This window comes from Helicoverpa zea, chromosome 30 (assembly GCF_022581195.2).
Source record: "Helicoverpa zea isolate HzStark_Cry1AcR chromosome 30, ilHelZeax1.1, whole genome shotgun sequence".
Classification (NCBI taxonomy): Eukaryota; Metazoa; Arthropoda; class Insecta; order Lepidoptera; family Noctuidae; genus Helicoverpa; species Helicoverpa zea.
Window position 1 is genome coordinate 4,901,658 of NC_061481.1, and position 23,723 is coordinate 4,925,380.

Below are 23,723 nucleotides of genomic sequence, written 5' to 3' on the forward strand. Positions count from 1 at the left end.
AATAGTGAAAGACGGTTTCCAACATCTCCCGAGCTTTTACCCAACTATGTTGGGGTCGGCTTCCAGTCTAACCGCATGCAGCTGAGTACCAGTGTGCCACAAGGAGCGACTGCCTATCTGACCTCCGCAACTCAGTTACCCGGGCAACCCAATACTACTTAGTAAGACTGGTGTCAGACTTACTTGTTTGTCTCTTTGTTACGTTACTATAGATTGCCTCGTTGGTCTAGTGGTCGCAAGCGCGGCTGCTGTGCTCGAGGTCTCGGGTTCGATTCCCGGGTCGGCCTGAAATCGCTTTGTGGGTTTTCTTAAACTTTCACAAAGCAGCCCGTAGTCTGGAAGTTGGTGATTGATTCACCCTTGCATCGGTGACGTAAATGTCGGTCCTGCTCCTGATCTCTTTCCGGTGGTGTCGGATTGCCGTCCCATCGGGTTATGAGAGTGAGGGAATAGTGAGTGCACCTGTGTCTGCGCAAATTCTCGTGCACTATAATATGTCCTGCGCAGCTGGCTGATCTCCTTAAAAATGTAACAGCCGCCGTGGCCGAAATCGGCCATTGACGCCATTATAGATTGTATTAAGTATAGATCTAGTCTGCGCTATAAAAAGTCAAAGTTTACCAACATTGCGAAGATTCCAATGATTTCTCATGCTACAAAAAAAAGGCTTTTTCCTCTCCACCCTAGTGAAGTGATGTGCGTGATAATAGGCACATATTACGTTTAATGAGGGGACAGTACGATATATTACCTACTTAGTTCTCCACGCATTGGGGTTCTTTATAAAAATGTGCAAACGGCGTTTCTACTGGGGTCGAAGGTTTGTTTATTTGTCAGCGTTACATTCACGTAGTAAGGAAAGATGAGCGAATATGCCATAAGACAGATAGGTCAGGCTCTGCCTAGATATTTACGTCGAAGGTTTTTGGTTTTAAATAAAATTCGGCGAGGGTTAAAGAAGGTGTGTAAGGGCGGAGTCAGTAACGTTCCTCGTCCGCTGAAGACCCGTATATTGGCACGCTATTTTCTTAAGAAATTTTGCGTTATGACATCTCCGTTTGTCATTTTACTCTTATATCTTACGATGAAACTAATTACTAGCTAGCTGTTCACCATAGTTTCAATAGGGATATAACTGTAAATTATAGATATTAATAATATCACATTTACGCCTTAACTTTTAAACTTACTAGTTACTGTTACAGCCTTTTTATTGTCCCACTGCTGGGCTGCGGCCTCCTCTCACACGGAGAAGGATTGAGCGTTAATTTTAAAGTTTAAGGTCAAAACCTATTATCTACCAATAACTTTTACACCTAAGTATTTGACGAAAGTATTTGAAAATAGTAGTACAGAACTCTTAACAGGCGACACCGACTCGCCTTTGCCACGGTTTGTAAGGGATGGTGACCTTTGCACTTTGAGACCTCTTGAATATATTGACCCCAGGGTCTATCTTGTATAATATTACTCTTTCGTTCTACTATACTATGTAAACTAAAGTCATGTCATGTATTGGCCAACTATGCATACATATATTAGAATCAAGATAGTGTTTTCTTAATAAATTATCTGTTTGCATATTGCACCTACCTACCACCCAAACCCGGATAAAGATTCTCTCAAATTACATGCTTTTTTATTAGGAAATACTTTTCAAAATCGGTCCAGTGGTTTCATAGATACTACCTCATAAACTTAAGACCTTTTGAATCGACTTCCCAAAAACGGAGGAGGTTATATTCAATGTACGATAACCCCTAGCAATAAAACAAAATGCGAAAGGTACTCTGTCCGTCTAAACAGATTAAATTTTTTAGTATATTGACAACTTAGAGACCGAGAAAGAACTGGCCTTTTTAACCCGGTGCAGGAAGTTATTCCCTTAAAACAGGGGAACTACGGGGAACAGCAAAAACATGTTGAAGACCATCATCCTCCGAGCCTTTTTCCCAACTATGTTGGGGTCGGCTTCCAGTCTCACCGGATGTAGCTGAGTACCAGTGCTTTACAAGGAGCGACTGCCCTATCTAACCTCTTCCTCAACCCAGTTGCCCGGGCAACCGAATACCCCTTGGTTAAACTGGTGTCAGACTTACTGGCTTCTGACTACCCGTAACGACTGCCAAGGATGTTCAATGACAGCAATGAATGCCAACGATGTATATTGAACACCCTTCACCTTAAAACATGATTTCATTCATATTTTGCCGATATTCGATAATAATGCTTTGAGAAATCTTTTGTCTTTGTCATTTCCTTGACAAGAGAGCGAGACACCTGATTGTGTCATTCAAATTCTCAAAATTAAATAGGGTGAAGAATATATTAAATGTATTGAAAAAGGTATATTTAAGTAAATGTATATTGCTGGTCATAAATCTCTTTAGTAATTCGTGAAGAACATACAGACCTCTTTTGTCGATTTTTTTGAGGTTTTTTTATAAAAAATTGTTACGTTTCCTTGATTATGTTGTTTAAATTCTATTGAAATACTGATTAAAAAAAAAAATGCGTATTATACACTATTTATATTGAAATGATGATGAAAACATTTTATGTAATGACATGTGTTTTTTTTTGTTTTGGAGATCCATTCAGGACGAAAAAAAATATTTTTTTCTATATAATTTTACAAAAGTTATTGTTTAGTTATGTTCCTGTAAAAAAAACACTAGGAAAAAGGTAGTTAAATACGACAACATTGACAGTCCACTAAATACAAACAAAAACAAACTATTTTTTTTTTGTCAAACAAAGTGCCTCGATTTTTTTGACCTGAAGTGTAACCGTAATTGTTTTCAAACGATTTCCTATTTTTAGCCGACTTCAAAAATAACGAAGTTCTCAGTTAGTTCTGTGTGTATGTTTGTACGTGATTTTCGCACGTTTAGCTGAATCGATGTTGATGTGGTTTTCAGCATAATATTTGTCAGATAGACAGAAGTGGGTTGTTTGGTTCTTCAGAGCTTTAATAAAAATGGTTCACGCTTCAAGCCAAGTAAAATGAGACAAAAAATTTTTCTGGCTATGGGTATCTAAACCCACACACACAGACACATTTTATTCAGACAGTATTTTTTCACACAATTATCTACTTACACAAATATTTTACTAGCTTGTGTTTTGAAAAAGAATATACTATAATCAATGCCATATTTATTATTTTGCATATATCGCGGACTCGCTTGTTGATATTCAAAGGTGCTAAAATTAGCACATCATATGCCGAGCCTTTTCCCAACTATGTTGTGGTCGGCTTCCAGTCTAACCGGATGCAGCTGAGTACCAGTGTGCCACAAGGAGCGACTGCCTGTCTGACCTCCTCAACCCAGTTACTCGGGTACACAGGCCTAACCTTACATGCACTGTATCCCTCGGTCTTCAGCTAGCATATAACTGTTTGCAACCTGCAGTTGATCGACAATACATCTCCTAAGATCCTACATTTAATTTGCATAATCATAGTCGAAGCATTAAATATATTATTATTATAATATTCACTCACACAACGTCATCTAAGGTTTCAAAGTAAGGAGAGCTACTAGACAACTGAAAGATGATAATTACGTATATATTATGTATAGGAACACAAATATTTATGCACTTATGTACATCGTTTACCTAAACGATTCTTAGTACATTTTCAAGGCACAATCTAGTAAAAACCAACTTCGTACATACAAATGCTGCTAGAAACGGGTCAGTTTTGCAAGTCGACAGGACAACAGCCAAATTTTTTTTTTTTGGTAAAATTATTATATTAATTTCATTTTACACTCAGTATTTTATATACATTGCATTTTATTTCTTATGTTGTCATCGAAATTCGATGACGTATTTTTTGTTGCGACTGACCCGAACTTGCACTATTGCAAACGGCACTACTCTACGGTACTTACCAACTTTGTTATTACTATGGGGATGCTGGTGGTGATGAGGCTGTGGCTGTGGCTGTTGGGCCATTTGCGGCACCAGCGCTGGGTGTGGGAGTTGCAACAACTTCGGTTCTAACTTCGTAGCAGCAGCCACAGGTATGGGACCGGCGTTAGTCATAGTCGTCATAGTAGCCGCTGGCATCATAAGAGTAGACATCGTTAACATTTTTGATCCTGTCGTGCAACAGAACTCTTGACCCGTCGGTTTAAAAATCCATTTTCTGCAACCACCGAATTCTGCCGTTCGATTTTTGTCACTTGCACTGTTTTTTCTATTTTTTTTTATTAAAATGTTTTTTTTTTGTAATTTAATAGTAATAATATATTTTTGAAATATATTATTAGTATGTTTAGGTTAGTATATAAGACTACTTTTTTTTAATAGATAGCTAGATCACATAGTTAGTCACTGACATAATTTTTATTTTATTTTATGTTTTACATTTATTCTAGGTTATATTAGTAGATCTGAAATTGCGAAATAAGGTTAGATTTCACATTAGATTTTTTTTCTTGCTTCACGTTAATTATTCTTGCTTGAAAATAAAAGTAATAGTTTTATATAGAGCGCGTGATCTTTCGAGAGATTATCAAAAAGTATAATTAAAAAAAAAAAACAAAATATTGACAAAGTTTTTTTCTGACTCAGTTTAATTATACTCAAACGTATAATCAGTATTTATTTTTACACAAGTCATGTTTAATATTGTAAAAAAGTTTAGACTGTGGCTTTTTTCCGAAAACAAAAATAAAATAAATATGTTAATGCAGATTTAGAGTTTCAACAAATCAAAAATAGGGAGATTTTTTTTGACGTTTGAAAAGTGCCAAAAACAAAATACAAAAACACATGTCAAACATATAAACTCTCATTTTTACAATCGCTTATTATATAACGCGAGAGATATAATTTCAATACTCTGACCTATTTTTAAGTCTCGTCTATATTTGGTTCGACCCAATTCTTTAATAGTTTACCGTGTCATAGCATCGTATTAATTTGATGTTATTCGTCGTGAAATATACGCGTACTCACTCATGTTATGAACTTGCTTTCGGTTGCAGTTTTCTCTGGTGTATTAAAGGAACTACTTCCCGCAAGATAGAAAGTATATAGCCTATATATGTTACTCTGATGCATAAGCTGTATTGGTGCTAAGTTTCATCGAAATCTGTGTAGTAGGTGTAATCTGTGTGTGTGTAGTAGTAGTACGTGAAAATGAACACACATTTACGTAGTGTGATGTGACAGTTATGAAATTAACTCAAATAACATTAAAATTATTTCATGGCAAAACTGCTGAACCAAATCGAATGGACGCCAAATGTCTATTTTTTTTATTCTTATTTATAGGTCTATATACATTTTTGTTACAAATATATATACAGTTACCTCTTATCAACTTAGTATGGACAAAAGGATTCATAAAGAGTGAAATATTTCATAAAAAATACGGTTCGTCCGTTTGCCATACAGACACACACATTAAAAAAAATACAACCCCTTTTCAAGGGTTAAAAAATAAACGTATGATCTTTGTCGGGATATTTTGTACCCTAACCCTACAATGACAAGAGAGATTACATATTCACATTTTTTGTACATTTAAAACCCTTACAAATGTTGGTATATTAATTTACTTGACAGTTCTCATCCAAATAAATAGGTTGTCAGAGAAAGAGGCTCGTGGCTACGTTACAGCCGCACGGCTCGTTCGATCATAAGGTTAATAATGGCGTCCACGGCGGATTTCGGCCACGGCGGCTGTTCTCATTTAAGGAGATCAGCCAGCTGCGCAGGACATATTATAGTGCACGCACATTTGCGCAGACACAGGTGCACTCACTATTCCTTCACTCTCATAACCCGATGGGACGGCAATCCGACACGACCGGAAAGAGATCAGGCGCAGGACCAACATTTACGTGCTCTCCGATGCACGGGTGAATCAATCACCAACTTCCAGACTACGGGCGCTTTGTGAAAGTTTAAGAAAACCCACAAAGCGATTTCGGCCCGACCCGGGAATCGGACCCGAGACCTCGAGCACAGCAGCCGCGCTTGCGACAGCTAGACCAACGAGGCAGTCATAAGGTTAAGCAACGCTTGGCGCGGTCACCATCTTGTCATGACGAGTTCCTCCGTGTTTCGGAAGGCACGTTAAACTGTAGGTTCCGGCTGTCATTTGAACATTTTTGACAGACGTTATGGGTGGTCAGAAGGAGAAAAAACATAGTTCCGTGGTGGTCTAGGAGAGAACCAACATCTCAAGTTTGAGGGCGCGGGTTCGATTCCAGATCAGGCAAGTACCAATGCAACTTTTCTTAGTTTGTATGTACTTTCTAAGTATATTTTAGACACCAATGACTGTGTTTCGGATGGCACGTTAAACTGTAGGTCCCGGCTGTCACTGAACATCTTTGACAGTCGTTACGGGTAGTCAGAAGCCATTAAGCGTGATAATGAAATGAAATGAAATCGTTTATTTTGCAAGTTGGACATTACATCACTTTTACACGTCATAATATAACAATAGATATTGGATTGCATCGACAGTCGCTCCATGTGGTACACTGGTACTCAGCTGCCTCCAGTTAGACTAGAAACCGATCCCAACATTATTAGGAAAAGTCTAGGCAAATGATTTAATCTATTAAAAAAAAACCGCTCAAGAGAAAAAGTTGCAAAATAATGAATACAAAATACTTGTATAAATAAATATAACAAAAGACATTCAAGACTTATTTTTTTGTTAAATATAATACCTTCCCTTTCATAACACTCTGTATATTGAAGACTCCTGTATATACTCATATATATACTACGGCGTAGTATCCGCTACAGCGTAATACGCGCTACGGCGTAGCCCAAAGCATGATATTTTAATTTTGTTCTTGTCAGATTTCTATATAAAAACCAGAAATGATTTCAAACTCAAACTCAAACTCAACCCTTCCTTCACCTTTTTTATCAGCCATTGGCGTCTAAGATATACTTAGAAAGTACATACAAACTTAGAAAAGTGGCATTGGTACTTGCCTGACCTGGAATCGAACCCGCGCCCTCATACTCGAGATGTTGGTTCTTTACCCACTAGGCCACCACGACTGTGACTGTGTGTGAGAGACGCATAAATACTGTTAATAAGAGCTTATCTCACTTAAAAAAAATTGTCAGTGTAAAAAATTGGTCACCCATCCAAAACCCGACCTCAAACGCTGCTTAACCTTCCCGAGCTATTTTCAAATAACATTAATATTATACCAAATCAATTCCGTAGCTTTAGCATATTATAACTATATCTATATATGACTTAATTAAAAGCAAACATTGAATATATGAGGGTAGACCCTTTTCAGAGATTCGCCGGGAGGGATAACATATGTATATATAATTTGCATATTATATGTCTGTTTGTGGTCTTAGTGGCTCAGTGGTTAAAGCACCAGAATCTCAAATATGAGTGTGACTTCGATTTCAGGTTGATGTCATCGTGGCTGTTCTCATATAAGGAGATCAGCCAGCTGCGCAGGGCATATTATAGTGCACAAGCATTTGCGCGGACACAGATGCACTCACTATTCCTTCACTCTCATAGCGCGATGGGACGACAGTCAGATTCCAGATCAGGCAATGTATTTTAGACACCAATGACTGATTGAAGGTGAAGGAAACTCGAGTGAACCTGGACTCATTGTCATCTCCCGAGCCTTTTCCCAACTATGTTGGAGTCGGCTTCCAGTCTAACCGCATGCAGCTGAGTACCAGTGTGCCACATGGAGCGACTGCCTATCTTATATGCCCAACCCAGCTGGAAGCGTGGTAAGAAAATTTTGAGCTTTCAGGGAGAATCATATTATAACGAAATAAGTTTAGTACCAAATTATAAAGAAAATAAGGTTCATGTATTATTCAGATGTTAATTATCTTTAGGTACTTCTATAGGATTTCATCATCATCATCATCTCAGCCATAGGACGTCCACTGCTGAACATAGGCCTCCCCCTTTGATCTCCACAGATACCTGTTGGAAGCGACCTGCATCCAGCGTCTTCCGGCGACCTTTATAAGGTCGTCTGTCCACCTCGTTGGTGGACGTCCTACGCTGCGCTTGCTAGTCCGTGGTCTCCACTCCAGCACTTTTCGGCCCCATCTGCCATCTGCTCTGCGAGCAATATGGCCTGCCCATTGCCACTTCAACTTGCTAATCCGGTGGGCTATATCGGTGACTTTAGTTCGTCTACGGATCTCCTCGTTTCGGATTCGATCACGTAGAGAAACTCCGAGCATAGCCCTCTCCATAGCTCGTTGAGCGACTTTGAGCTTTGAGATGAGGCCGATAGTGAGAGACCACGTTTCAGTGCCGTAAGTCATCACTGGTAACACACATTGGTTGAAGACTTTCGTCTTGAGGCACTGAGGTATGTATACTATAGGATTTAAATAAAGAGATTTTTTTTCTGTTTATTTGTACCCCAAAGACTCCAAAACCTATTTAAACAATTCTTTCACTGTTGGGAAGCTACACTCTTCCCGAGTAACATAAGCATCTTGTTCGGGTACGGAAAGAATTTCCTCCGGGTAATACCGCGGGAAAACAGCCAGTTTTCAACAAACTTCGAGATAATAATATTCAGATGACGATGGAAATTATTCTTCTTAGAAAAAATTAAGCATTTCTGTTAACATTCCCTTTGAAATATCTCGACCTTTATGAGTTTCGTAAAATAAATACAAGACTATTTCTGTTAGGGTAAGCTCACACTGCACACTTTTAGTCGGCCGATAGTTTGTTTGGGCTCACAAATCAGTATGAAGATAGTAGTATGAAGATGATAGTACGCACATTACAAAGATCGGGTATTTAGCCGGTATTGGAACTACTGAAAACTGAGAGCTCGTCTAGGCTAAGTCAAAGCAAAGTCTCGTGGCAAAATCATAAGGTTAAGCAACGTTTGGTGGGTCCGTCGATGGATGGGTGACCATCTTGTTATAATGAATTCTTCGTTGTTTCGCATGGCACGATAAACTGTAGGTCCCGGCTGTCATTTGAACATCTTTGGCAGTCGTTACGGGTAGTAAGAAGCCAGTAAGTCTGACAACCAGTCTTACCAAGGCGTATTGGGTTGCCTGGGTAACTTAGGTTGAGGAGGTCAGATAGGCAGTCGCTCCTTGTAAAACACTGGTACTTTGCTGCATCTGGTTAGACTAGAAGCCGACCCCAACATAGTTGTGAAAGGGCTCGACAGCTGATGAGACTGACTAAAAACTTTGATAGGAATCTAGATTTTCATTTAAAAAAAAAATTGCCATCCATCGAGTCAACTATCGGCCGACAGTTTAGTTTTCAGTTTGCAAGAACTCACTGAAGTAAAACGGAATAGTTAAACAGTACATTTGTGAACTCAGAGAGAAATAGTGGGGCTCGAAATAGAGGTGGCTCGTGGCTACCTTAGATTTGTATCAAAGGGAGTTTTTAGAGATGCTGTTAAATGTAATTTAGTGATAAAAGTGCTTATTTATTTGGACTAATTTCAATTAATTATTTTGACTTTGACTAATATTGTTAAGTTGAAAATATAGATAGATATACTCTTTATAATATATTATGTACACCGATTAAATTACAACAAAAACAAAGCTAGAGATTTTAAAGTTGGTTTTAAAGAGTTTACTTAAAAGCGCAAATTTCAGGAACTATAGGATATGAAAATTTTTTTGAGCGTTCTCTCTCGGTCTAGCTATTATATGGCTGAGTGAAGAAATATTCACGGAACGCGGGTGAAACCGCTGGTGGAAGTTAGTGTCTCAAGTAAGAGGGTGCAGGTTCAACTTCAGGTCAGGAACTTGATAACATGATATTCCTTTAACTGCCTCGTTGGTCTAGCTATCGCAAGCGCGATGTTAGGGTCTCGGGTTCGATTCCCGGGTCGGGCCAAAATCGCTTTGTGGGCTTTGGAAACTTTCATAAAGCAGCCCGGAACCTGGAAGTTAGTGATTGATACACCCGTGCATCGGAGAGCACGTAAATGTCGGTCCTGTGCCTGATCTCTCTCCAATCGTGTCGGATTGCCGTCCCATCGCGCCATGAGAGTGAAGGAATAGTGAGTGCACCTGTGTCCTAGCAAATGTGCGTGCACTATTATATGTCCTGCGCAGTTGGCTGATCTCCTTATATGAAAACAGCCGCCGTAGCCGGTAATCGGCTAAGATGACATCTTCATCATCATCATTCCTTGTTAACACTGGTTGTCAGACTTTTTAACTCCTGACAACCCAACTTTCATCTCAAGCCCAACATTTGTCATACTTTTATTAAAGAAAATGTTTCAAAACTATGAGCGAGTCTGGGGCGCCAACATAGTTTGTATACATTAAGTTTTGCCTTCATACCCTACAAAATATTCATTACGAAATTCGTAGTGTTGGGACACGTATTAAAACTGTCGATGAATTTTATCGATAGTTTAATTTTGTACAAGTTGGTTTAATAGGAGTTGTTCGTTTAGTATATATTGGTAATGAGACTATAGGGCTGTATTATATAGTCCCCTAAACCCTACGGTTTGATTCTTGAGCTTGAAAGCGTTTGCAGGGAGTTTAAAATTGTTTGAAATGTATTATACGATTGAACTTTTGATGTGAAAGTTACCTATAGTTATCGGCACGACTGACCTACATGTGCACAGAAGTGATTTATTAGCAAAGAACCAATCCCAAGAGACGGCTATGACGCGTTGCGCTGCGGGCCAATCACCGCTTTAGCCCGCTCCCGCGCCTCACTTCATACCACAAAAGGGACCCAATAAATTACTTCTGCACAGGTGAAGGTCAGCGCTCAAGATTCGTGCCGATGATTATACTTTTTGAAATTATTATTATTGTTTTTAGTTGCATTTATGAGTAAGTTTATTTTAAGTTGCATGTAAATATGTGTATAACCTTGTAAACATCAAATAAAACTCCCATTTGCACCACTTTTTGATATAGAATTGTTATAGTGATTTTTTACAATGGGGTTTCTGGTTTCCCAAATAATAGGGTCGAGGAGGTCAGATAGGTAGTTGATGACTTTATTTCTTAGGTTGATTGTACCCGTTTATAAAATATATTTCGGACAGAAATAAATATGTAAAACAGTTTATTTATCTAGGGACGTTATCCTAATTTTTATCTGAGTATGCGAAGTACTTCCTGTTGAGTCGTCCCACTCGCTTCAACCGCGTCCACGACAAGTGGGGGCGACTGTGACGTCGTGGTACAACCGCTCGCCGCGTATGCGCCGAGTCCAGAGGTCAAAGCTTGCTTATGCGTCCCGGCCGCGCACGCGTTCTTTAATTCTTATAAACTTTAATTTCTTATGTACTTAATTGTTGTACTTTAAAGTCATTATACGTATTCACATGTTATACAGTCCACTCTTATTATTTACTCCACCTGCTGAGCTATCGTCGCAACACTTCCTCTGTTTGCGGGCAAAACCGTGGAAGCTGGTTTAATATTTTACATTTATACGAAAATCCCGGTTAGTCCTTTATAATAAATGTTTTCCAAGCATTTGTTCGCGACTAATAAAAACAATTGCCCATATTCTTATAACTTCAGCAAGAAGTTACGATTATCACAACTCTAATATCTAAAACGTCACGTACATAGGACATAGGCACGATACGTGTTCCGTTTCGCCGCGTTCTGCGACAAAATTGAAATATTTCTAAGAGTAAGCACACTGCAGATTAAACAGTCGGTCGACACTTGGGTAAATGCTTGGACTTTTTCCTGTAATGAAAATCATTTTCTATATCACTCATGAATGATCTGATCAAAAACTAAATGAAAAATCTTTTATTCTAAAGTAGGCTGTAAAACAGCACTTTTAGAATTTAAGGGACATTCCCCAAAAACGCCCATCCATCACTTTTTCTTTGTGATCCCAATCAAAGTTTTCAGTCGGTCTGATACCGGCTAAATACCTGATCTTTGTAATGTGCGTACTACCATTCATCTTCATACTGACTTATGAGTCCAAACAAACTATCGGCCGACTAAAAGTTTGCAGTCCGCGGGTACTCTAAGGGTACACATTTTGAGAGCTTATAGGGTTTCTAATTAAAAATATGTGTCATTTTTAGGACAGCTGGCAGACTTTAATTATAGGAAAGTATGTAATGAACATATTTACACGAATTTAGGAAAGACTTTTTATAATAAAACTGTTTTATGGTTCTCGTGGCTTAGTAACAGGCGCACGGTTACGATCATAAGGTTAAGCAACGCTTGGCGCGGTGACCATCTTGTCATGACGAGTTCCTCCGAGTTTCGGAATGCATGTTAAATTGGTGGGCCCCGGCTGTCATTTGAACATCTTTGGCAGTCGTTACGGGTGATCAGAAGCCAGAAAGTCTGACAATCAGTTTTAGCAAACGATATGCCGAGTAACTGGGTTGAGGAGTTCAGATAGGCAGTCTCTCCATGTGGCACAATGGTACTCAAGTGCATCCAGTTAGACTGCAAGACGACCCCAACATAGTTGGGCAAAGGCTAGGCAATGATTATCTACGAACTAATCCCATTAATCTTGATTTATCGACCATGCGACTGTCACAATGACCCAAAAACTTAGCACATATCAAGACCATTTAATTAAAACCATTACCAACTTTGACCAACCAAATTAATTAACCTAAAAAAGTATTCGTCATCCCAAAAGAAAGTCATTAAAAATTTATCGATATCGATGTTACGGTGTCCCATCCCTAGCTGCTCTAATTAGTGACTTGACGGCTTTCAGTAATGAAATTTTGAACGCGAGCAAACCCTAGGGACGGGCGTAGCGAGAACTTTCATGTTTATCGATGTATATAGGGTGCTACTAAATGGAATACATCTATGTATAGGATGTTGTGTTTGGGAAAGTTTTGTTATTGTTAATTTAATACGATAATCTTATCCGACTTCGCTGAAGAAAGGTTATGACTTTAGCCAGTTCAGAGTGAGATTCTACAGGTGTAAGGCACTGTTTGTGACACCGCATGTATCTCGTGATGTACTCGCTCTAGCAAACAGTAACACATTGCGAGCGAACATTACTAACATGTCCGCGACACTGCAACCACCGTGCTAGCTGTGGACTCGAGCCGTATACAAAAACAGTTCGGAGTCTGAAAGTTGGTAATATCAGTTTTGCCTGTGATCTCTCTCCGGTGATTGTCGTCCTATCGCGTTATGAGAGTGAAGGAATAGTGAGTGCACCTGTGTCCAAGCAAATGTGCGAGCACTATACCTCTAATATGTTCTGCGCAATTGGCTGATCTCCTTGCTTGAGAACAGCCGCTGTGGCCGACAATCAATATGTGGGTAATGTATTCGTTGAAAGTAACTTATAGTTTTGTTATAAAAATATTTATTAACCTTGTTCCTTGTTCCCTTTATTATTTGAGCAGCAATCTGAAACAAAAAGAAAAACAAATTAATCACTTCATAATTTATTTTAAAAAATCCTCAGTTCAGGATTTTTATATAGGTTTTCACTAAGTATTGAATGATAGTTGCGGTAAAGGGTCGATGGTCTTTCTCGATTAAAAGACTAACTCATCATCTCCCGAGCCTTTTCCCAACTGTGTTGGGGTCGGCTTCCAGTCTAACCGGATGCAGCTGAGTACCAGTGTGCCACAAGGAGCGACAAAAAACTAACATTGAAATAATTAAAACGGGACCCTATTGATTTCGCTCCTCTGTCCGTCTGTCCGTCTGTCCGTCTGTCACCAGGCTGTATCTCATGAAACATGATAGTTAGAGAGCTGAAATTTTCACACATGATGTATTCCTGTTGCTGCTATAACAACAAATACTGAAAACTAGAATTAAATAAATATTTTGGGGGGCTCCCGTACAACAAACGTGATTTTTTGTCCGTTTTATAAATAATGGTACGGAACCCTTCGTGTGCGAGTCCGACTCGCACTTGGCCGGTTTTTTCCATATTTGACGTAAGAAATTTCATGAGGTAGGTCATGCAAACACATGTAAAGTGGGATCAGTCGGTTTAAGTAGTTACATTTTTGAGAAGTACCTACGACCCTAACATAGTTGGGTAAAGGCTTGGGGGATGATGATTTCGGAGAACTATCAGCCTTACTTAGAAACGTGAATTAAATAATAAGTAATACTTGAGGGCTGTTTAAGAAAATTCTTACTTATAAACGTTGCTTAAGCATGACTTTATTAACATTTAATCGCTACTTAAGGCTTTAAGTAGTGATTAGTTAAAATGTTGCTTAGAAGGTGATTAGAGATTTGAGAAGTAAGGGGGCTTATGTATATCTAACTAGCTTCTGCCAGCGACTTCGTTCGCGTTAGATTTGGACTTTGTGCAAAGAGAGACTATCGAGAGTAAAACGTGTTATTGTGAGCCACCCATAAAAGATAGACATATACCGTCTTACCACAAAAACTTTTAAACGTCAGTTTATGCCTTGTCTAAAAAAATGTCAAATTCTGACGTTGACATATGGTTCATTTTGCAGCCAAAATTTTATTAGACAAGCGTAAAACAGGGTTTAAAGTTTTTGTAGTAAGGCCCATACTGTCATGGTATATTTTTTACATAATTTTAAGGAGAACATTTCCGTCATACATTTTTTCTGTGTAGCTTTAACCATTCAGGCTGCACACGCGACGGAAGCATAAAAAATGGAGTAACTTCTCCCGTTTTCCCAACATTTACCTTCACTGCTCTGCTCCTATTGGTCGTAGCGTGATGTTATATAGCCTATAGCCTTCCTCAATAACTGGACTATCTAACACAAAAAGAATTATTCAATTCGAACCAGTAGTTTCGGAGATTAGAGCGTTCAAACAAACAAACAAACACACTCTTCAGCTTTATAATATTAGTAAAGATTAATCAATGACAAAAAATGTGTAATTTGTGCTCGATAAATAAAATACTTAAGAATTTTTGACGCGCTTTAGTAGATATAGTGTTTTTTTTTTAATTGTGTCACTAGTATAGTTTTTTTTGTGTTGTAAATAACTATGTAAACAAAATATTGCATGTTAATTATAAGTTATTCCCCGCAGTTTATTTTCATATAGAACTTAGACGTAATAGTTATTTGTTATACAAGAGTGCAAAGTTGCTTTTTAACCGCGGGCTCAATTTTGATGACCGAGCAAGCGAAGGATTCGCGAGTGTTTCAATAATTAGAATCCTGAGCGATAGCAAGGGAATCAAAAGAGCACAAGGTGAAAAATCTTTGCACTCGAGTGCAACACGTAACTTTTCATCCCACCTCATCGAGGAAATTACTAAATGCAAACAATAAAATGGCGCGCACATATCAGTATCAAATTAAAAAGAAGTACCTATTAAAGTTCATTTATTTGAAAACTCAGTTTAAAAATGAAACGAGGTTAAAAAAACTATGTAAAAACAATAATAAAAATTACTTAATTAATTGAATAATTATTTTAAGCCGTATTTTATTCGTTTAATATGTATTTGTTTGAAAAGTCTTATCAAGATTGTCACAAATGGAGTATTGCACACGATGTTCTAAATTCAAATCACTTTGCCGCTCTAGAGGATAAAAACGGCTTTTGCGCTCAGATATCAAAGGGTAAAACTACTCTTTCCGAGATGGTGGGAGAAAAAATATTTATTATCTGTCAAACCAATTAATATCGTTTAACCACTGTAACCATTCTAGAGGTCAGATAGTTCGTCACTCTACGAAAAACACTGGTCATTGACCCCGACATAATATAAAAAACATCTAGTCAGTATGATTCTCCAAAAGTTATGTTAAAAAAAACTTTCGAGTAAAGTAAAGCCAGCTTTAATTTATGAATTTAAAACACTAATATAATATAGAAAAAAAAAAATTTTTTGCTCCGAAACTACAGACACCTATTAGAAAAATTCTTTCACTGTTGGAAAGCTACATTCTTCCCGAGTACGTGAATTATATTTCCCAGGTACGTAAATAAAGACGCGAGTAAAACAGGGGGAAATAGCTAGTTTAAAATATGATACATTCAGAAACATAGCTTGTTATAAATATATATACTAGCTGGTAGAGGAACAAAGAAATGCTTACTGCGCATGCTCGGCTAGAAAGAGACAGCATACCGGTCGAATTCCATAAGAGTACACATGTCAGACAAGGATAGAGAGCCTCATAAATACTTCAGTACTGGGTGTGTTAGCAATTTCGTTATAATAATAACGAATTATTATTTTTTTAAATGAATTTTAACCGACTTGCCAAAAACGAGGTTCTGTGTTTACAACGCGTTTTTATTAGGTCGACCTGTATGTAACTATGTAATGGAATCTAAGGTAACTAATTTAACCATCTTCCAAGGATCGTAGCGTCATGAACATTGTCAGCTGTATGTAGTTCTGATGACAATACAATAATATGGTACTGTCGAACTGATCTGATGATGGAGCCATTAAAAAATTCTTTTATGTGCATCGGTCTAGAGGCGATGTCTAGAGAATGCAATATGTTGTTTTGTCACCGACTTTTAGACCGATCAAAACTTTTTCATGAACGTTAAGCCTATACAAGGTGTTGATTTGCATTTGTGCCATAGTTCAGGAGGAGGACATAAAATACGTAAATAATCGATTGCAATTACAGTAGACGGGAAATAGCTAATATGCACTACTTTTTTTGTCATTGTAATGTCGTGGGATTTCAGAAATAATCCAATTTTATGAATGAAATTTATGAATAATCGTTGCGTATGCTTTGTGTTTGTGTTTGTGTGAGGGTGCAGCACGGTTTTAAGTCCAGTAACATACGCGCCAAGTTTAAATAAGGCTAGATGACATGGACGAAATTCTGAAAAAAAATTAAAGAAAAAAAATTACGTACCAATTTTTTTGTTGATTTGGATCGAGAATCATTACCTTAATTACCTCCTTGAATATGGCACGGATGCAAATCAACAGCTTGTATGTAAAGTTGAGTGTCAAATAATTTTCACGAGAGAGGAATATTTGCAATAGAATGTTAGCTCCTTCGTACACTAAGGTAAGCCAGTTATCGAAACGCGTCGATTTTATACTGAAAGCGACAATTGTGGAGTTCAGTGTGTAAGTTTATATTTACTGTTACGTTTCGTATGATATAATGCAATGAAAAGGAAATTATAATTGACTAGCTTCCGCCCGCGGGTTCGCCCGCATCGAGTTCCATTATATCAAGTTTCCACGAGAATTCTTCAAAAGTCCGGGACAAAAACGAACCTTTATTCTTTCTCAAGGTCAACTCTATCTCAGTACCAAATTTTATTGAAAGTTAGTTCAGTGGTTTAGACGTGAAAGCGTAACAGACAGACAATTACTTTCGCATTAATAACGTTAGTAGGGATTAACTTTTATCGTCATTTCACACTAAAACAGTAATATAGTAAGTTATTTTCCTGACCTAAAATCGAACCCACACACTAAGAGGCAGGTGCTTAAACCACTAGACCACCACGACCCATCCATCCTAACTTGACCTTGATGTACAAACCGCTATTTACCTTCCTTACTAAAACAAAGCTAAACTATGCCTACCACAAAATTTCAGACCCTAAGCTAAAAGTTTCCCTTAGACTACCCACACATTGCAAACGAAACAGTCGGGTGGTAGTTGACCCTATAGTAAGCAATTTTCTTTAAAAAAAATCTTGATTCCAATCAAAGTTATCAGTCGGTCTGATACCGGCTAAATACCTGATCTTTGTAATGTGCGTACTACCATTCATCTTCATACTGATTTATGAGCCCAAACAATCTATCGGCCGACTAAAAGTTTGTAGTGTGTGATAACTCTCTAAAGGGTGAAAACTACCCTTGCAAAATTTTACCAAGTACCTGTAAGGGACAACGATATATGACCCTCTCTTCCCCTCTTAAAAACGATCCTTTTAGTTTATGAAATTTGTAATTTAAAGTGTCAACCAGTCTGGGTATTGGGTTGCCCGGGTAACTGGGTTGAGGGGGTCAGAGAGGCAGTCGCTTCTTGTAATGCACTGGTACTCAGCTGCATGCGGTTAGACTGGAAGATGACACTAACATAGTTGGGAAAAAGCTAGGCAGATGATGACAATGTGTTTATCCAATTAAACACGATAATTTCTTTATGAACTGTATACCTAACATTTTTACAATCCCTACCAATATTATAAATGCGAAAGTAACTCTGTTTGTTTGTCTGTCTGTTACGATTTCACATCTAAAATCAGTTTTAATAAAATTTGGTACAGAGATAGGGTTGACCTTGAGAAAGAACATAGGATAGTTTTTATCCCGGACTTTTGAAGAATTCTCTTGGAAACGCGATATAACCGAACTCTAAACGGGCGAAGCCGCGGGCGGAAGCTAGAACTAAATATATTATACTTTACGATTAATGTTCGTTACAAAGAATCCAAATAAGCGACGCGGATGATTCGGTAAGTACATAAGTGAACTTTAAAATATGATAAATGTACGCCTAAAAGAGACTAAATAAAATATTCAACAAACACTTGATGATAAGTAATTTAGAAGAAGAAAACACGTGTCAAACTTAATTACATATAATTCAACTTTTTAGGGTTCCGTATAAAAGCTCTGGTACTCAGCAGAATCCGGTTAGACTAGAAGCCGACCCCAACATGGTTGGGAAAAGGCTCGGAGGATGATTAGGGTTCCGTATCCTAATGTTAAAACGGGACCCTGTTACTAAGATTGCTCTGTCCGTCTGTCAACAGGCTGTATCTCATGAACCGTGATAGTTAGACAGTTGAAACGATGTAGGTACGTCTGTTGCCGCTATAACAATAATTACTAAAAACTATATAAATAAAGAAAATATACATAAAAAAGTATAAAAACTAGAACATTATAGTATGGGATCCGAAACAACAACCATGATTTTTAGGGTTCCGTACCCAAAGGGAACGGGACCCTATTGTTTTCGCTCGTCTGTCCGTCCGTCCGTTCGTCCATCCGTCTGTCACCAGGTTGTATCTCATGAACTATGATAGAGAGTTGAAATTTTCACAGATGATGTATTTCTGTAGCCGCTATAAGAATAAATACTGAAAACTAGAATTGAATGAATATTTTGGGGGGCTCCCATACAACAAACGTGATTTTTTTGTCCGTTTTATAAATAATGGTACGGAACCCTTCGTGCGCGAGTCCGACTCGCACTTGGCCGACTTTTCTTGCAATTTTATAGATTTCAACTCCCAAATACAAGTCCGACTCACAATTCTATCAAAAACGTCCCAGATCCAAAAAATGCTGCAATAGTATGCTAATATAGTATTTCCAAAGATTTCCCAACTTACCCGACTGCTGAATAAAAGGTTAACAAACGTAACGTGAATGCCAGTTTCTAACAGAACAATATTTTTTTCCTCAGTCGACCCATATCGCGTGATTGGACTCATTTATGACTGTATACCAGTGCCAATGCTTTACTATAGCTATATATTAGTATATAGCTGTGTTTCGGATGGCACGTTAAACTGTAGGACCCGGCTGTTATTGAACATCCTTGACAGTCATTACAGGTAGTCAGAAGCCAGTAAGTCTGACACCAATCTAACCAAAGGGTTTCCCGGGTCACTGGGTTGAGGAGGTCGGATAGGCAGTCGCTCCTTGTAAAACACTGGTACTCAGCTGCATGCTGTTAGACTGGAAGCCGACCCCATCGTAGTTGGGAAAAGGCTCGGAGGATGATGATAGCTTTTATTCATAAATAGGAGCTCATGGCTAAATAACAGTAGTATTAGTTGTCCGTTTATCGTGCTCGTACATTTGCTTGGACACAGGTGCACTCACTATTCCTTCACTCTCATAACCCGATGGGACGGCAATCCGACACCACCGGAGAGAGATCATGCAGGCGCAGGACCGACATTTACGTGCTCTCCGATGCACGGGAGTATCAATCACCAACATCGAGACTACGGGCTGCTTTGTGAAAGATTTAAAAACCCACAATGTGATTTCAGAACCCGAGACCTTGTGCACAGTAGCCGCGCTTGCGACAGTTAGACCAACGAAGCTAGTAAAAGCTATAAAATATATTATCGCTTGGTGTGCTTAACAAGCTTTATAAAAGCTTGCGTGGAAATTTATAGTAATATAATAACAAACAGTTTTATGTTACAAATGGCGTTCGTTTATACTCGGATACGTCTTATTTAAACTAGCTATAGCAGTGGTTCTTAACCGGTGGTCCGCGGACCACTGGTGGTCCCTGGAGGCATTCCAAGTGGTCCGCAAAGCTTAGCTTCGCGACGTTGCTGTACGTTATCTAACTTTATTTTTACTGACTTATAATTGCGAGCGGGGGTTTTCGCATGGTGTGTCGTACCTAGTCCCCCCATTCATGAAAATGTATGTTTGGGCTACATTTTACGTAATTTTGGTTTTGAGTCTTAAATAAAAAATAATTAAAATTTCGCGCTCGCTTCGCTCGCGTATTCAGAAACTGTATGCGCTTAATTTTGCATTTGTCAACAAACAAAAAGTTAAGTACGTTTGGGCTAAATTTTACGTAATATTTGGTTCAAGTCCGATAAAAATTTCGCGCTCGGTTCGCTCGCGTATTCAGAAACTATATTGTGGCCCTTATTTTGGCATTTGTCAACAAACAAAACTTTAAATACGTTTGGGCTAAATTTTACGTATTTTTTGTTTTAAGTCCGATAAACATTCGCGCTCGCTTCGCTCGCGTATTCAAAAACGATATGCCCTTATTTTTGCATCTGTCAACAAACAAAAAGTTAAGTACGTTTGGGCTAAATTTTACGTAATATTTGGTTTAAGTCCGATAAAAATTTCGCGCTTGCTTCGCTCGCGCATTTAGAAACTACATAGGCAAGTTTTTCTTTATTTGCATTTGCTTACCTACACAACTGCCGACATGCGGTTAGCAGAGTGCTAATTTAGGTAAACCGATGAGGTGGTCCCCGGCAAGACAAACTTTAGTTAAAGTGGTCCCTCATGAATAAAAGGTTAAGAACCACCCAGACCTTGGGTCTTGTGCTTAACTTGAAATAAACTATAATTTATTTGCAAAAACAAAAAAAAAGCAAAAACCCGGCCAAGTGCGAGTCTGACTCGCACACGAAGGTTCCGTATCAGAGCAAAAATGAGCAAAAAAATCACGTTTGTTGTACGAGAGCTCCCCAAAATATTTATTTTATTCTAGTTTTCGGTATTTGTGAAATCATCTGTGAAAATTTCAACTCTCTAGCTATCACGGTTCCTGGGATACAGCCTGGTAACAGACGGACGGACGGAGGGACGGACAGAGGAGCGAAAACAATAGGGTCCCGTTTTACCCTTTGGGTACGGAACCCTATAAAAAGAGTAAAAAAAGCATAGAAAAATTCATCCCCATCGCTGTCGACTGGGAGCGTGCCCAAAAGGCTGGCTGCATTATTACTAGAAAAAAAACTTGAGATATAGAAAGTAACCAGAATTAATTCAGCCTTTACCTATAATGTTGAGGCAACAAGTCAAAATGAAAACCTCCTTTTTTGATGTCGGTTAAAATTTTTCAAAGATGGGAAGTTACCATTTGCCTAGACTTTCCTGAACTAGGGGTCGGCTTCCAGGCTAACCGGATGTAGCTGAGTACCAGTGTGCCATATAGAGTGACTGCCTATCTGATCTCCTCAACCCAGTTACCCGGGCAACCCGATACCCATTGGTGAGGCTGGTTGTCAGACTTACTGGCTTCTGACTACCCGTGACGACTGCCAAATTCTTGAAAAATTCTTTCACAGTTGAAAAGCTACACTCTTCCCGAATAACATAGGCTATATTTTATCCCGGTACGGGCAGTAGTTCCCACGGGACGCGGGTGAAACCACGGGAAAACGGCAATATTTTTTTTAATAAGGTCATTGAACCCTTAATTAAAGAGTTTAACACAATATAAAGAACGGAATATAATTTAATTTTTTGACCATTTGCTTGATAAAGAGTAAATTGGTTACATGCGTGAGTTGGAGCCATTAAGTTTGGTTCCGTAGTCATTATAGGAGAAAAATGTTGGTAGGTACGAATTTTTTTGATCGTACATTATTTTCTTATGTAAGCAGCCAGTTTTGGTTGTATTTCCTTTCTAAGTTTTAGATTACTTTATGAAAAACTGTTAAATGATGAATGATTTATTTTTTTGAAAAATATTGTATACAATACTTTTACATGTCAAAATTTTCATTAAAAGACAGATAAAGTCGTTATTATTTATTGGAATAAGCTAACGGTGTTGCCTATTGCAAGCCTAAAACTACAAAACTATGGTAAAACAAGCTAAGGCAACACGTTCCTTCTATAGGAGCCGATTAAAATATTTATTTTATTCTAATTTCAGTAGTTTTATTATAACGCCAACATACGAGGGCGGGTCAATAAGTCCGTGACTTTTTGAATTTCTGACCTCTTTACTGAAAAAGCAACACTACTCCTGTTAACAGGCATCTATGAGGTGACTCCTGACAAAATTTGAACTTGCTGCGTCAGTTAGATTGTGTTTGACAGCTATCTTTATCAGACTACCCAGTAATCTGAGGAAACAATGGAACAAAGTGAATTTCGTGTGCTCATTAAGCATTATTTTTTGCGAAAAAAAACCATTACCGAAACCAAGGCTAAGCTTGATAAATACTATGGGGACTCTGCACCATTGATTTCAATCGTAAAAAAGTGGTTTACTGAATTTCGTTGTGGCCGTATAAGCACTGAAGATGCCGAACGCCCTGGACGCCCAGTTGAAGTCTCTTCACCCGAAACAATCGAAAAAATCCACGGTATGGTGTTGGCCGACCGAATATTGAAAGTGCAAGAGATTGTGGAAGCCGTAGGGATCTCGCATGGCTCAATGGTTTCAATTTTGAATGATCACTTGGGCATGAGAAAGCTTTCCGCAAGATGGGTGCCGCGTTTGCTCACAGTCGACCACAAACGCATTCGTGTAACAACTTCACAGGAAGGTTTGGCGTTGTTTGATCGCAATATGGAGGAGTTTTTGCGCCGTTTTGTAACAGTGGACGAAACATGGATCCATCACAACACACCAGAGACCAAAAAACAGTCAAAACAGTGGGTTTCTAAGGGTGAATCGGCACCAAAGAAGGCCAAGGTGAGTTTGTCAGCCAATAAAGTTATGGCGACTGTTTTTTGGGATGCACGCGGGATAATCCACATTGACTACCTTCAAAAGGGAAGAACAATCAATGGGGAATATTATGCCACCTTATTACCTACTGCTTCAAATACGATTTGAAAAAAAACCGAAATCATTTGGTCAAGAAAAAAGTTTTTTTCCACCAAGACAATGCAAGTACACATGTGCAGTTGCCATGGCAAAAATCCATGAATTCGGCTATGAATTGCTCCCTCATCCGCCCTATTCTCCAGATTTGGCTCCGAGTGACTACTTCTTGTTCCCAAACCTGAAGAAATGGCTTGGTGGAAAAAGATTTGACTCCAATGATGAAGTCATCTCGCAAACAAGGGCCTATTTTGAGGACCTCGACAAATTCTAATTTTTGGAAGGGATAAAAAAATTGGAGAAGCGTTGGACAAAGTGTATAGAGCTCAAGGGGGACTACGTTGAAAAATAAAATGATTTATTTATCAAAAAATCTGTGTTTTATTCCAAAAGTCACGGACTTATTGACCCGCCCTCGTAAATACATCATCATCGTCATTTTTTTTTTTTTTTTTTTTTTTAAACGACTTCAAAAATCATCAAATGTCCCCTTCC

At 38.4% G+C, this 23,723-nt stretch overlaps 1 protein-coding gene across 1 annotated transcript in view; it reads right to left on the reverse strand.

The window, feature by feature from the left end:
• LOC124644673 (cytotoxic granule associated RNA binding protein TIA1) overlaps positions 1-4,394 on the reverse strand; it is a 55,986-nt gene extending 51,592 nt beyond the window's left edge. Inside the window, exon 1 of the mRNA XM_047184176.1 lies at positions 3,903-4,394. Coding sequence (XP_047040132.1) covers positions 3,903-4,104 — 202 coding nt within the window. The 5' untranslated portion in view covers positions 4,105-4,394. The remainder of the gene's footprint in view (positions 1-3,902) is intronic.
• Positions 4,395-23,723: the final 19,329 nt, after the last annotated feature.